The sequence below is a fragment of the Hippocampus zosterae genome, chromosome 3 (genome assembly GCF_025434085.1).
Source record: "Hippocampus zosterae strain Florida chromosome 3, ASM2543408v3, whole genome shotgun sequence".
NCBI classification, from domain to species: Eukaryota; Metazoa; Chordata; class Actinopteri; order Syngnathiformes; family Syngnathidae; genus Hippocampus; species Hippocampus zosterae.
Window position 1 is genome coordinate 24,156,488 of NC_067453.1, and position 13,445 is coordinate 24,169,932.

Below are 13,445 nucleotides of genomic sequence, written 5' to 3' on the forward strand. Positions count from 1 at the left end.
CCATCTGTCGTGCATTCCGTGTCCGAAAATACGTCAGATGTCACGATTGTCAAGAACAAAGAAAAAAAACACAACCGGTGCTCTCCCCCTTGTCACCACGCTGGAGGCCATTGAAAGGTGCTTATAAACAAAATGATCTTTTATTATTAGTGTTATTTCAGATATTGTGAAGCTCGCCTGTCATGCGCGAACAGCAAAAAGTGACGTGACATGACACTACGAATCATAGAAGAAGGCGCACGTCACGTGTCCGGAAATACTCACGGTGGCTTTCAATCAAAATACGGATCTCCTCTCCTACTCGGAATACTAATCGGTTAAAGTATATTTTAATCGTTTTATTTATTTTGGCAGGGCTGGCAACATGCGACGTCTTGGCTCGGTTCAGCAGAAGGTATCATGTGTTTTTATGACGGAAGTCAAAGAAGAACCGTCCAAGAAACGTGACTGCCAAGTGAGTGTGTGCATGACGAGAAAAAGCGACGATGAAGCTAATGTGTTCAACGACCTTAACGTGGGATTGATTGCCTGTCGTTGTGAATGGTTTGAGCCAGAAACGGTCCTACAATCTTAAATTTGCCTGACGTCCGAGCAAGTGTCACGATTTTGACCCTCATTCATTACCAGATTGTTGCATGTTAAACCTCATTGCCCTTTATTAGGCAGTGGCAGAGTCATGAGCCTTTTTCAAAGGTGTTTAATAATAATTTAAAAAAATATTAAAAGAAAAGGACCTGCTTTTATTGGTGCTTTTCACACAAAATTCTGCAAAATGGTATATTGTAGTTTGTTTCTCACGCAGCAACACGGCTTCATACAATTAGAATGAGGGGTGTTAAATACCCGCCCTGGTCCTTACAAATAAACAGTACCTCAAAAGTGGAATAGATTGAGTATATACCTTAATACTTTGTCAGAGCCATTTGAACATTGTTGCTTTCTGGGGAAAAAAGGCAAAAAATGTAAGGTTCAGTCAAAGATTCTCCTTGTGCTTATGTTTTATTTTTTTAAGCCATTTCACATGGTCGCCACCTCCATTTTGAACCCTGCCGTGCTGGAAGCTGACATCAACAGCGCACTGGCCACAGAGAAACTGGACGGCACCTGCTGCTACGTTACGCACTACAAAGGTGACAATTCCTGACAAAAACCCTCGTCACATTTTGGACAATTGTGGTAAAAGATCTGTTCCCCCCGTCCTTTCAGGGAAACTGCACCTCTGGGCTCGACTGGACAGGAAAGCCAATAAACAAGCAGAGAAGAGATTCAAGAAATATCAGTATGCTCACAGGAGCTCCAAAGGTAACTTAGTGAGCGTCACAAGCCAGTCTTTTAGAAACAATGAATTGTGAATATGTCTCTGAGGTTGTAGTCAGGTTCTTGTTGACTTGTTCTTCTCAATTCAATCCATCATAATCCGATTTGGACAGACGTTCTCGTGCACAGCGGGCAAACTCCAGTCCTCGAGGGCTGGGTTTTTTTTCCATCTCTCCCCACTCCAACACACCTGATTTGGTGATAGCTCGTAGGTCGTGTCTCTTAGTGTCTTACATAGGTTTTTGTGGACTGTGTTCCAGGCTTTACGTGGAATGTGGAAGAAGACTTTAAGACGGTGCCAGACACGTGGATCCCGACTCACCGAGTCAAACATCAGAACGGTCATCCCGTCCCCGATGAACATGGACACATTCCAGGTCTGCTGACTTTACAGACATTATGAAAGGGGCTTCATTTCATGTCAATGCCGTTTATTCAGAACAGCACAGCGACATGGAACAGGCGCTTCATACAAAAGTCTTTTAGACTGAAATTATGCCCAAAACAACCGCACAATGTTTTCCTGTAAATGTCAGGTTGGGTTCCGGTGGAAGATGGCAATAAGCAGTACTGTTGGCACTCATCCGCGGTGGATTATGGTGCTGGGACTGTGCTGCTTCTTCGTCCCGCCGCCAACAACGATTACAACACGTTGGAAATCGCCGCTGTGCCGTTAACGGACCTCCAGGAACAAACTCTGGAGCTGATCGGCACCAACATCAATGGAAACCCTTATGGTAGTCATTGTTTTATAATTTCGTTCGTGTTATTGGCTCGGAAATATCCAAATTGTGGTACTCAGCCGCCATAAATTTGTCAATATAATTGAGTAGTCATTTGATTCATGACCATACCTTTTTCTGACCCATCAATCATAGTCAAGTTTCCACGTTGTGGCGAAATTTAAGGTGATCTTGTTGCAAGTGTCTCTTAGTGCCGTAGACTCATCACATTATGTCAATCTGTGGCAGTTATGATATCATCTTAGTCAGGTAGTCATTGATTTATGACCCTCTTTCTTGAAACCCCTCACTCATAAACCAATTGAATCTGATGAATTGTGGCTATATTTAGCAGTATCTTGTAGCTAGCATCGCTCACTGGAGTCGAAACAAATTGTAGTGCACTCGGGTTTTAATTTGGTTCAGTAGTTATGAATTTATGACCACGTTTTGACAGCCTTGGGATGCAAGAAGCAACCCATCCACTTGCTGGTGTCCCACGGGAGTGTCCGCATCCAAAACCCTCCACCGGTAAACTTCGAGCAGCTCTACTCGTGGTTCTGCAGCAGCCCCGAGGGTCTTGTGGAGGGTATTGTGTGGCACTGTGGCGACGGCTCGCTTTTTAAGGTGAGGTGGCGGCACTTGCAGATAAGCGGCAGAAGCTATTGTAGACTACGAATACATTGTCACTTTGTGCTCCTTGTTATACAGTATTTTGAGGATATTCTTTCTCTCGGCAGGTTCACCGCCACCATCTGGGCCTGGAGTGGCCAGCAGGGAACACTCACCTGGGCAGCAAGCCAGTGGTGGTCCATGTGGGTGGGACAGCGGTTGCAGCGGGCGACAACAGCAAGAGGCTGTTTGCGTCATTATCCCACCTCAATGGACACCGTTTCAGCGGCCTGCACGACATCCACTTTGACTTGTGAAAACAATCTACAACACATCTAAAGGCAGAGAAGCATTCACACTTTTTTTAACAAAAAATCATGGCTGCCAAATGGAACTTAATATTTCATTTTATTGTATTTCTGCAATTCGTGCCAGGAATATCACACATGGCATTGTGGCATGGCCACATAGAGACTCGAGTGGAAGGCTTATTGTCATTAAAGACGTAATATTCGATCATTGCAAATACTTCAGATTGGACATAAAATTGTGTAACTACCATATGTCAGAGTCTTGGAGAACACACATCATTCTTAAAGGCAGCTTCTCTGCAAATTCCGGGAGAAGAAAATGTCGTGAAGCTCCTTGGAAGATAAAAATGGGACGCACGCAACATTGTGGAGCAACCGTAGGTTGAAGTCCATGGCAGTATTAATCGTCAATAAAGACACTGTCTCAACGATACACGAGATCATTTTTAATAGTGCTAGTTATCACCAAAGACGTTGTCTTTTAATACTGTAGATTGATTGGACCCAACAAATAATTGCCAGCTGGATTGTAAACATGACCACGCACACAACATTGTGAAATGATTGCATGTCAGCCTATTGGAACATGAACACATGAAAGATGCCATAAACGTAGGATCCGAGTAAAATGGACTGAAGTTGCTGGAACATAACGGTGAATGCACGCAAAATTGTGGAGCGACACTATAAGTTTGCTGCAGACACTTTTTGAGAAAAATGCCCTGTTTACTATTGCAATTATTCTCAGTTTTGTGCATGAACACAACGTTTCAACTGTTTAAAAAAAGTAATAATAATAATACAAGACATTCCGTCATGGCTCAACCTGACTGAAAACATTACCTCCTTGATGGAAGTAATATTGAGGCTGAATATTTAGCTCCTAAATGACGCAGTTTTTGTTGTTTTTTTTTTAAACACAGAAAGTTGTTCCAATTCATTGTTGATATCTACCCTGTTTAAATGTGTAACCGCATTGCCCTCAGAGTAAACAAGAGCTTCTCATTGGGATTCTTTGGTTGTTACACACCCAAAACTAGACAATATGTACTCCCTGTTCGCCATACTTCACTCTGGATATCATCTCAACTCTGGATATCATCTCAACACAACCAGACAAGAGGGAACAGATTTTTATTTGACCTTATCAAATGAAGACAAATTCTATCAATCTGCAGATAAATTAGAACTGTATTTGGCAGAATTGGTACGTTGTAAAACACTGTTAATCTCTTGTCGAAGGTCAGTTTGGAGCGACTCCCTTGAGCCTGGTGAGGAAAAGATGTTTTATGGTTATGTAAGCATGGCTTGCTATTTTGACACAGATGAGGTTAACGTGTATCGCATTGGTTTGATAAGTTCACAAATTGTTGTAACTTTATGCAATACAGAAAAGAATAAATAACAGTTTTCAAAAGCATTTAATGAGAATGCCTGTTTGAGTAATATCTAAAATTTATGTGAATTGAAATTTGTAGTTTTGTCAATTTCTGGGCCAGGTTAAGCGGCTAAGCTAAATAAAGAGTAAACGTGACGTTTTAGTATGACCACCTGTGATTGGCTCTATAAATGGAAATGACCAATCAGCCCTTAGATTCTTAGAGACTGAACATCGATTCAGATCAGGTTCAAGAACTCTACAATATGAAAATATATATTCATTTTCCCCCCGTCTTTGGATATTATTAGACCTTCATTACAAGTCAGCTATTGTTTTAATCTATAATACTAATTACAATACACCTACAATTGACACATGAATGATTTAAAAAGTAATGGCTGCTGTAAAAGTACCTAGTGTGAGTTCCTGTTGCTCATTTAAGAATAATGCTGCAATGCGAACAGTATTAGCTTGGAAATAGGGATGATAAAAACGTTTTTTTCTGTATTTGTGATAATTTATTGAGTTTAAAAAAAACATCTATCTGTATATACATTTAATATGCCTTTCATGAAGACAAGCTTGGAACACTTAAAAGTCAAGGTACCACTACACCATTAATGTTGAGACATTTTTATATTTCATAGGAAGGACATCCATATTACTAACCTGGTCTACATGATGTCATAAAGGCAAAGCCACAAGAACATAGGGAGTGGAATGTATTGTTAATGTATATCGTGTGAGTTCAAAGTTATGAGCAGAACTAGATGGAACAGAATAATAATAGAATAGAAAAGTAAGAAACTCAAAACAGTTTATTTTCATTTATTCCTTTTTATTGGTGGTTTTGGACATTTCAGAGCTCAAAATGCCTGCTGCTGTGGAGTGGGATGATGTGAAGAAGCTGGACCCGGCGACCCTCCATGAGCGTTACAAGGATGAACTGGACAGCTTCATCGACCTTCTCACCTCGGTAACCATATGGAGACTCGCTTCGGTGTCACGTGAATTTGCGATTCTGCACGTGTTTGCGATTATTTCAAGGTGGATGCTGCTGTGAGCTGATGTTACGGGACAACATAGGTACTACTTGCTTGCTGATTATTGGCAGCGCAACTTGCTTAATGGTCAACATTACCTGCACATCATCTATATTCTCAACTGATATTTTTTGGACATGGCATGACATTAAAAAACATTCCAAAGTTTAAATGAATCATTTGAACGGTTACGTGTTGCTTATTTTGGCCTCTGTGATGTGTTTGTGTTGGAGGCAGAAGAGTGGGAGATGGAGCGGCGAGCTCAGGAGGACGTCGTCCACATACTGCGAGTGTTTCAGGCCTTGCTCAAGGTGCTCCACCTCTTGTGTTCTCATCTGTTGCATCTGCACCTCATTCACACTTCATTAAAATACTTGGAGTTACTCTGCTCCGATATTCGCCAGGCCTTGTTGTCTCACCTTAAATAGCTGGGAAAAGGATGCGTTTAAAAGGTGTGTGTGTGTGTCCTTTAAGAGGCGGGGCCTGGGGCTGTGGCATGTAACGCTGTCAAGTTTACATGTAAATCTGTGAGTGTGAGTTGTGGCCAACAGCAGGTACTGCACGTGTACTTATTGTGTTATGTTTGGCTGCATGTGAAGTAACACCCTTTGACTTTCGCCGTCGACTCGGACGGACTGGGCCGGCCCGAAACGCTGACGGCGGCTCACTGACGGATTGAAAATACCCACCTGTGGTAATTGCGACCTTGTCTCCTCAGATGAAACATCAGGAAGCGACTTTGGCCGAACGGTTAGTTGAAGAACAAGAGAAAAATGGTTTGTACGCATGCTCAACGGTTTTCGAAATAACGTGCCATGTTGACATGGGTTCCAATGATTCTCTGTGCTGTGCAGAGAACACGCTTCTCATCAAGGTGTCCAGACTGGAGGAAGAACTAACGGTGAGTCCCGTAAGGACGCTCATATCTCGTTGGTGGAATATCAATTCATATGTTGGCACTCTTAACTACTCCTCAGTATGCAGGCACTGGTCCAGAAAACCGCTTTCTGAGGAATGAAATCCAGCAGCTGAAGGGTCAGCTGAGGCACAAGGAGGAGATGGTCAACCAGCTGAAGAAAGAAATAAAAAGAGAGAAGAAGACCTCGGAGAAGGTATGAACATCTTGTTAGAAACATTCGATCGTTTACAGCTCTGGACAAAATGAAGGGATCACTGCACAATCATCATTGTCCCTGATCTTGCTATTTATACGTCGGTTATAAAAGGGGAGCTTTCTGTTTTATTCTATTAACTGATGACATGAATTACATGTTGCTCATATGTGATTTCTCAAATTGTGATTTCGAGCATTTATTTGTAGAAAATGAAAAATGGTCCAAATAACAAAGACACGTTCCAGTGTCTTACTCAATCTTTCAAGGGTTCAATGGTCCAGATTTGTTTTACTCTGCTGTCTGTTGCCAGATTTGCATTGCAAATGAGAATCTGTAATCAATTGCCTTAGCTGAATAATTAAAAGGTTTAAATACTGTTTTAATGTTTCATTAATTTACAGAACAGTAACTATGGGCTGCCTGTTATTTCCCCCACAATAGGAAACAATATAAAGCGAAATAATTATTCCAACTTCATCATAAAGTATAAAAAAAATAAATAAATGCCATTTTCCCTTCATATCTTTCATAGCTATTTTTGCAAGCGGAGTCTGCAGAGGAAGACCTGAAGATGTTGAAAAGAGAGGTACAGCATATGGCATTTGGCTGACCAATCACACTGCTCGTTTGGTGCTGAAAAGGAAACACAAGCATGAAATGGAATTGAGTTGGCGGATTGATCAAAGAATACATCTAGAAAAAAAACATCCTGTTGGAGTTTGAATCCAAAGTCTTGTTAGCCACATGGTCATCTAAAAGTAAACGCGTCTTGGGTCAGAACACGCAGCTCCAGCAGGACGTCGACTTTTATCATGGCGAGTTGGCGCTTAAGGAGTCGGATGTGTCCAAAGAGGAGACCGCAGAGACTCAGCAGAAGCTCATCTTGGCCAACCGACAGCTCTCCCAATGCATGGACGAACTTCAGGTACCCGACTCACCACCTATGTCTTTACATCGGTGTTTTGGTGTTCATTTTATTTATCTTATTTTATTTTATTTTTTTTAGCAAGCGGAGGAAGAAATCTTGCGACTGAAAGCGGACAACCTACGCATGCATTCTCTTCCTTCTCATGTCATCACTTCATCACCCACTTCCTCTTTCTCCTCCTCCTCGTCCTTCACCTCAGCTCCGACTCATGCATCTAATCAGCAAACCCAGAAGCCCGCCGAGGCACCCTTGAAAGGTATGTCTGAAGTGAATTTATTTGTCCATGGCCGTCATTTATTGATCAGTGCATGTCATGCTTCAAGTTGCATTTTTTAACATTCCTACACTAAATGTCTCATTTAAAAAAATATTTTTGTACTTTGCACTTCCATCTACTTTATTTTCTATCAGTTGATAGTTTGTTTTACATATTATAATATTTTCTTTTTTTTTGTCAGATATGTTTTGGCAATTTCCCCAAATAGTTTTCATTTAATATTTTCTTTTTATCAAGTATTTTTATTATAACACAAGGCATTATTTTGAAATATTTGTAATCATTTTCTAAAAATTTTGAAACCCTCTCATCCCCCGCAATATTTTGTCTTCCTTTTCTAATAATTTGTGTTGTATTATTTCTATGAATTTTGTATTTTATTTTGTATCTGTTTGTTTTTTTCAATCTAATATTTGTAGTTTGAACATTTGATCTAAATGGAATTTGATGGACTGTCCAGCCTCTGTTTACAATAAAAACAAAAAAGTTATTTCTGTTGTGGTTAAGACTAGACTTGCAATGAAAAGTCAAAACACACCATCTGATGCTTATGATGCTCGCTGAGGTAGTCTGTTTCTCTTTTATTCATTTATTTTTAGCAGTTTGGATGGCGCTCATTGTCCTCGGCATCATTTTCATAATGGCGTCAGTGGCTGGAGCGTTGTGTTACTACTACAAATTGTAAGTTTAATTCATTATTACAGTATTAGTATGAACACAAAAGTCAGTTTTTGTTGTCTAGTTGACATTCTGTTGTTGGGAGGGAAAGAAAGTGTTGGCAAAGCATACACTGCTCTCATGGTTTTGGATCAAAATCATTAGTTACCAATTTTGATGGGTTGTTTCATTTTATATATAAATCCAAAGAGTTTGGTGAGGGAATTAAAAAAATAACATTATTTTTGAGATGCCTATATATTTATTATTCTCTTCTTCTGAGAAAGGAATAGTGGGCCCTGTAGGTCGCAAGCCCTGCAGGGGGATGATGTGGAAGCCGAAATATGGAAGCCAACCAACAGTCGGACGGCTCTTCATCGACAACACGACTACCATGACGACGAGCAAGAGGAAAAAGATGAGGAGGAGGAAGGAGACGCAAAGTATTCCAGTGACATCATGCTTTGTGTGAACCCATCAATGAGCGGAGTTTCATGAAAATCTTATTTCATCATACCTTTTCTGACAGTCATTGTCAATCAAAAATATTTTTATTGTATGTTCTAATACGTTTTTCAAATAAAGATTTTTTTAAGTGCAAAATGACTGCCACATGATGACGGCCATCTGTCGTGCATTCCGTGTCCGAAAATACGTCAGATGTCACGATTGTCAAGAACAAAGAAAAAAAACACAACCGGTGCTCTCCCCCTTGTCACCACGCTGGAGGCCATTGAAAGGTGCTTATAAACAAAATGATCTTTTATTATTAGTGTTATTTCAGATATTGTGAAGCTCGCCTGTCATGCGCGAACAGCAAAAAGTGACGTGACATGACACTACGAATCATAGAAGAAGGCGCACGTCACGTGTCCGGAAATACTCACGGTGGCTTTCAATCAAAATACGGATCTCCTCTCCTACTCGGAATACTAATCGGTTAAAGTATATTTTAATCGTTTTATTTATTTTGGCAGGGCTGGCAACATGCGACGTCTTGGCTCGGTTCAGCAGAAGGTATCATGTGTTTTTATGACGGAAGTCAAAGAAGAACCGTCCAAGAAACGTGACTGCCAAGTGAGTGTGTGCATGACGAGAAAAAGCGACGATGAAGCTAATGTGTTCAACGACCTTAACGTGGGATTGATTGCCTGTCGTTGTGAATGGTTTGAGCCAGAAACGGTCCTACAATCTTAAATTTGCCTGACGTCCGAGCAAGTGTCACGATTTTGACCCTCATTCATTACCAGATTGTTGCATGTTAAACCTCATTGCCCTTTATTAGGCAGTGGCAGAGTCATGAGCCTTTTTCAAAGGTGTTTAATAATAATTTAAAAAAATATTAAAAGAAAAGGACCTGCTTTTATTGGTGCTTTTCACACAAAATTCTGCAAAATGGTATATTGTAGTTTGTTTCTCACGCAGCAACACGGCTTCATACAATTAGAATGAGGGGTGTTAAATACCCGCCCTGGTCCTTACAAATAAACAGTACCTCAAAAGTGGAATAGATTGAGTATATACCTTAATACTTTGTCAGAGCCATTTGAACATTGTTGCTTTCTGGGGAAAAAAGGCAAAAAATGTAAGGTTCAGTCAAAGATTCTCCTTGTGCTTATGTTTTATTTTTTTAAGCCATTTCACATGGTCGCCACCTCCATTTTGAACCCTGCCGTGCTGGAAGCTGACATCAACAGCGCACTGGCCACAGAGAAACTGGACGGCACCTGCTGCTACGTTACGCACTACAAAGGTGACAATTCCTGACAAAAACCCTCGTCACATTTTGGACAATTGTGGTAAAAGATCTGTTCCCCCCGTCCTTTCAGGGAAACTGCACCTCTGGGCTCGACTGGACAGGAAAGCCAATAAACAAGCAGAGAAGAGATTCAAGAAATATCAGTATGCTCACAGGAGCTCCAAAGGTAACTTAGTGAGCGTCACAAGCCAGTCTTTTAGAAACAATGAATTGTGAATATGTCTCTGAGGTTGTAGTCAGGTTCTTGTTGACTTGTTCTTCTCAATTCAATCCATCATAATCCGATTTGGACAGACGTTCTCGTGCACAGCGGGCAAACTCCAGTCCTCGAGGGCTGGGTTTTTTTTCCATCTCTCCCCACTCCAACACACCTGATTTGGTGATAGCTCGTAGGTCGTGTCTCTTAGTGTCTTACATAGGTTTTTGTGGACTGTGTTCCAGGCTTTACGTGGAATGTGGAAGAAGACTTTAAGACGGTGCCAGACACGTGGATCCCGACTCACCGAGTCAAACATCAGAACGGTCATCCCGTCCCCGATGAACATGGACACATTCCAGGTCTGCTGACTTTACAGACATTATGAAAGGGGCTTCATTTCATGTCAATGCCGTTTATTCAGAACAGCACAGCGACATGGAACAGGCGCTTCATACAAAAGTCTTTTAGACTGAAATTATGCCCAAAACAACCGCACAATGTTTTCCTGTAAATGTCAGGTTGGGTTCCGGTGGAAGATGGCAATAAGCAGTACTGTTGGCACTCATCCGCGGTGGATTATGGTGCTGGGACTGTGCTGCTTCTTCGTCCCGCCGCCAACAACGATTACAACACGTTGGAAATCGCCGCTGTGCCGTTAACGGACCTCCAGGAACAAACTCTGGAGCTGATCGGCACCAACATCAATGGAAACCCTTATGGTAGTCATTGTTTTATAATTTCGTTCGTGTTATTGGCTCGGAAATATCCAAATTGTGGTACTCAGCCGCCATAAATTTGTCAATATAATTGAGTAGTCATTTGATTCATGACCATACCTTTTTCTGACCCATCAATCATAGTCAAGTTTCCACGTTGTGGCGAAATTTAAGGTGATCTTGTTGCAAGTGTCTCTTAGTGCCGTAGACTCATCACATTATGTCAATCTGTGGCAGTTATGATATCATCTTAGTCAGGTAGTCATTGATTTATGACCCTCTTTCTTGAAACCCCTCACTCATAAACCAATTGAATCTGATGAATTGTGGCTATATTTAGCAGTATCTTGTAGCTAGCATCGCTCACTGGAGTCGAAACAAATTGTAGTGCACTCGGGTTTTAATTTGGTTCAGTAGTTATGAATTTATGACCACGTTTTGACAGCCTTGGGATGCAAGAAGCAACCCATCCACTTGCTGGTGTCCCACGGGAGTGTCCGCATCCAAAACCCTCCACCGGTAAACTTCGAGCAGCTCTACTCGTGGTTCTGCAGCAGCCCCGAGGGTCTTGTGGAGGGTATTGTGTGGCACTGTGGCGACGGCTCGCTTTTTAAGGTGAGGTGGCGGCACTTGCAGATAAGCGGCAGAAGCTATTGTAGACTACGAATACATTGTCACTTTGTGCTCCTTGTTATACAGTATTTTGAGGATATTCTTTCTCTCGGCAGGTTCACCGCCACCATCTGGGCCTGGAGTGGCCAGCAGGGAACACTCACCTGGGCAGCAAGCCAGTGGTGGTCCATGTGGGTGGGACAGCGGTTGCAGCGGGCGACAACAGCAAGAGGCTGTTTGCGTCATTATCCCACCTCAATGGACACCGTTTCAGCGGCCTGCACGACATCCACTTTGACTTGTGAAAACAATCTACAACACATCTAAAGGCAGAGAAGCATTCACACTTTTTTTAACAAAAAATCATGGCTGCCAAATGGAACTTAATATTTCATTTTATTGTATTTCTGCAATTCGTGCCAGGAATATCACACATGGCATTGTGGCATGGCCACATAGAGACTCGAGTGGAAGGCTTATTGTCATTAAAGACGTAATATTCGATCATTGCAAATACTTCAGATTGGACATAAAATTGTGTAACTACCATATGTCAGAGTCTTGGAGAACACACATCATTCTTAAAGGCAGCTTCTCTGCAAATTCCGGGAGAAGAAAATGTCGTGAAGCTCCTTGGAAGATAAAAATGGGACGCACGCAACATTGTGGAGCAACCGTAGGTTGAAGTCCATGGCAGTATTAATCGTCAATAAAGACACTGTCTCAACGATACACGAGATCATTTTTAATAGTGCTAGTTATCACCAAAGACGTTGTCTTTTAATACTGTAGATTGATTGGACCCAACAAATAATTGCCAGCTGGATTGTAAACATGACCACGCACACAACATTGTGAAATGATTGCATGTCAGCCTATTGGAACATGAACACATGAAAGATGCCATAAACGTAGGATCCGAGTAAAATGGACTGAAGTTGCTGGAACATAACGGTGAATGCACGCAAAATTGTGGAGCGACACTATAAGTTTGCTGCAGACACTTTTTGAGAAAAATGCCCTGTTTACTATTGCAATTATTCTCAGTTTTGTGCATGAACACAACGTTTCAACTGTTTAAAAAAAGTAATAATAATAATACAAGACATTCCGTCATGGCTCAACCTGACTGAAAACATTACCTCCTTGATGGAAGTAATATTGAGGCTGAATATTTAGCTCCTAAATGACGCAGTTTTTGTTGTTTTTTTTTTAAACACAGAAAGTTGTTCCAATTCATTGTTGATATCTACCCTGTTTAAATGTGTAACCGCATTGCCCTCAGAGTAAACAAGAGCTTCTCATTGGGATTCTTTGGTTGTTACACACCCAAAACTAGACAATATGTACTCCCTGTTCGCCATACTTCACTCTGGATATCATCTCAACTCTGGATATCATCTCAACACAACCAGACAAGAGGGAACAGATTTTTATTTGACCTTATCAAATGAAGACAAATTCTATCAATCTGCAGATAAATTAGAACTGTATTTGGCAGAATTGGTACGTTGTAAAACACTGTTAATCTCTTGTCGAAGGTCAGTTTGGAGCGACTCCCTTGAGCCTGGTGAGGAAAAGATGTTTTATGGTTATGTAAGCATGGCTTGCTATTTTGACACAGATGAGGTTAACGTGTATCGCATTGGTTTGATAAGTTCACAAATTGTTGTAACTTTATGCAATACAGAAAAGAATAAATAACAGTTTTCAAAAGCATTTAATGAGAATGCCTGTTTGAGTAATATCTAAAATTTATGTGAATTGAAATTTGTAGTTTTGTCAATTTCTGGGCC

At 41.1% G+C, this 13,445-nt stretch overlaps 3 protein-coding genes across 4 annotated transcripts; all 3 read left to right on the top strand.

The window, feature by feature from the left end:
* Positions 1-217: 217 nt before the first annotated feature.
* LOC127597890 (uncharacterized protein C12orf29 homolog) lies at positions 218-12,953 on the top strand. Of its 2 annotated transcripts, XR_007961794.1 has the most exons (8): positions 218-454; positions 1,013-1,130; positions 1,207-1,302; positions 1,578-1,694; positions 1,854-2,054; positions 2,497-2,666; positions 2,780-3,451; positions 12,442-12,953. XR_007961794.1 is itself a non-coding variant. In XM_052061252.1 (7 exons), the coding sequence occupies exons 1-7, from the start codon at positions 365-367 to the stop codon at positions 2,966-2,968; spliced, it is 981 nt and encodes a 326-aa protein (XP_051917212.1). In that variant the 5' UTR covers positions 218-364; the 3' UTR covers positions 2,969-3,967. The 2 variants fall into 2 exon arrangements, 1 of the variants encoding a protein (XP_051917212.1); XM_052061252.1 differs by lacking the exon at positions 12,442-12,953 and having other exon boundaries at positions 2,780-3,967.
* Positions 4,966-8,861, top strand: LOC127597388 (centrosomal protein of 290 kDa-like). The gene is made up of 9 exons (XM_052060379.1): positions 4,966-5,319; positions 5,620-5,697; positions 6,105-6,162; positions 6,241-6,287; positions 6,364-6,498; positions 7,034-7,087; positions 7,280-7,426; positions 7,508-7,685; positions 8,647-8,861. Exons 1-9 carry the CDS (start codon positions 5,215-5,217, stop codon positions 8,859-8,861), a joined length of 1,017 nt encoding a protein of 338 aa, XP_051916339.1. The 5' UTR covers positions 4,966-5,214.
* Positions 9,207-12,953, top strand: c3h12orf29 (chromosome 3 C12orf29 homolog). The gene is made up of 7 exons (XM_052061251.1): positions 9,207-9,440; positions 9,999-10,116; positions 10,193-10,288; positions 10,564-10,680; positions 10,840-11,040; positions 11,483-11,652; positions 11,766-12,953. Exons 1-7 carry the CDS (start codon positions 9,351-9,353, stop codon positions 11,952-11,954), a joined length of 981 nt encoding a protein of 326 aa, XP_051917211.1. The 5' UTR covers positions 9,207-9,350; the 3' UTR covers positions 11,955-12,953.
* Positions 12,954-13,445: the final 492 nt, after the last annotated feature.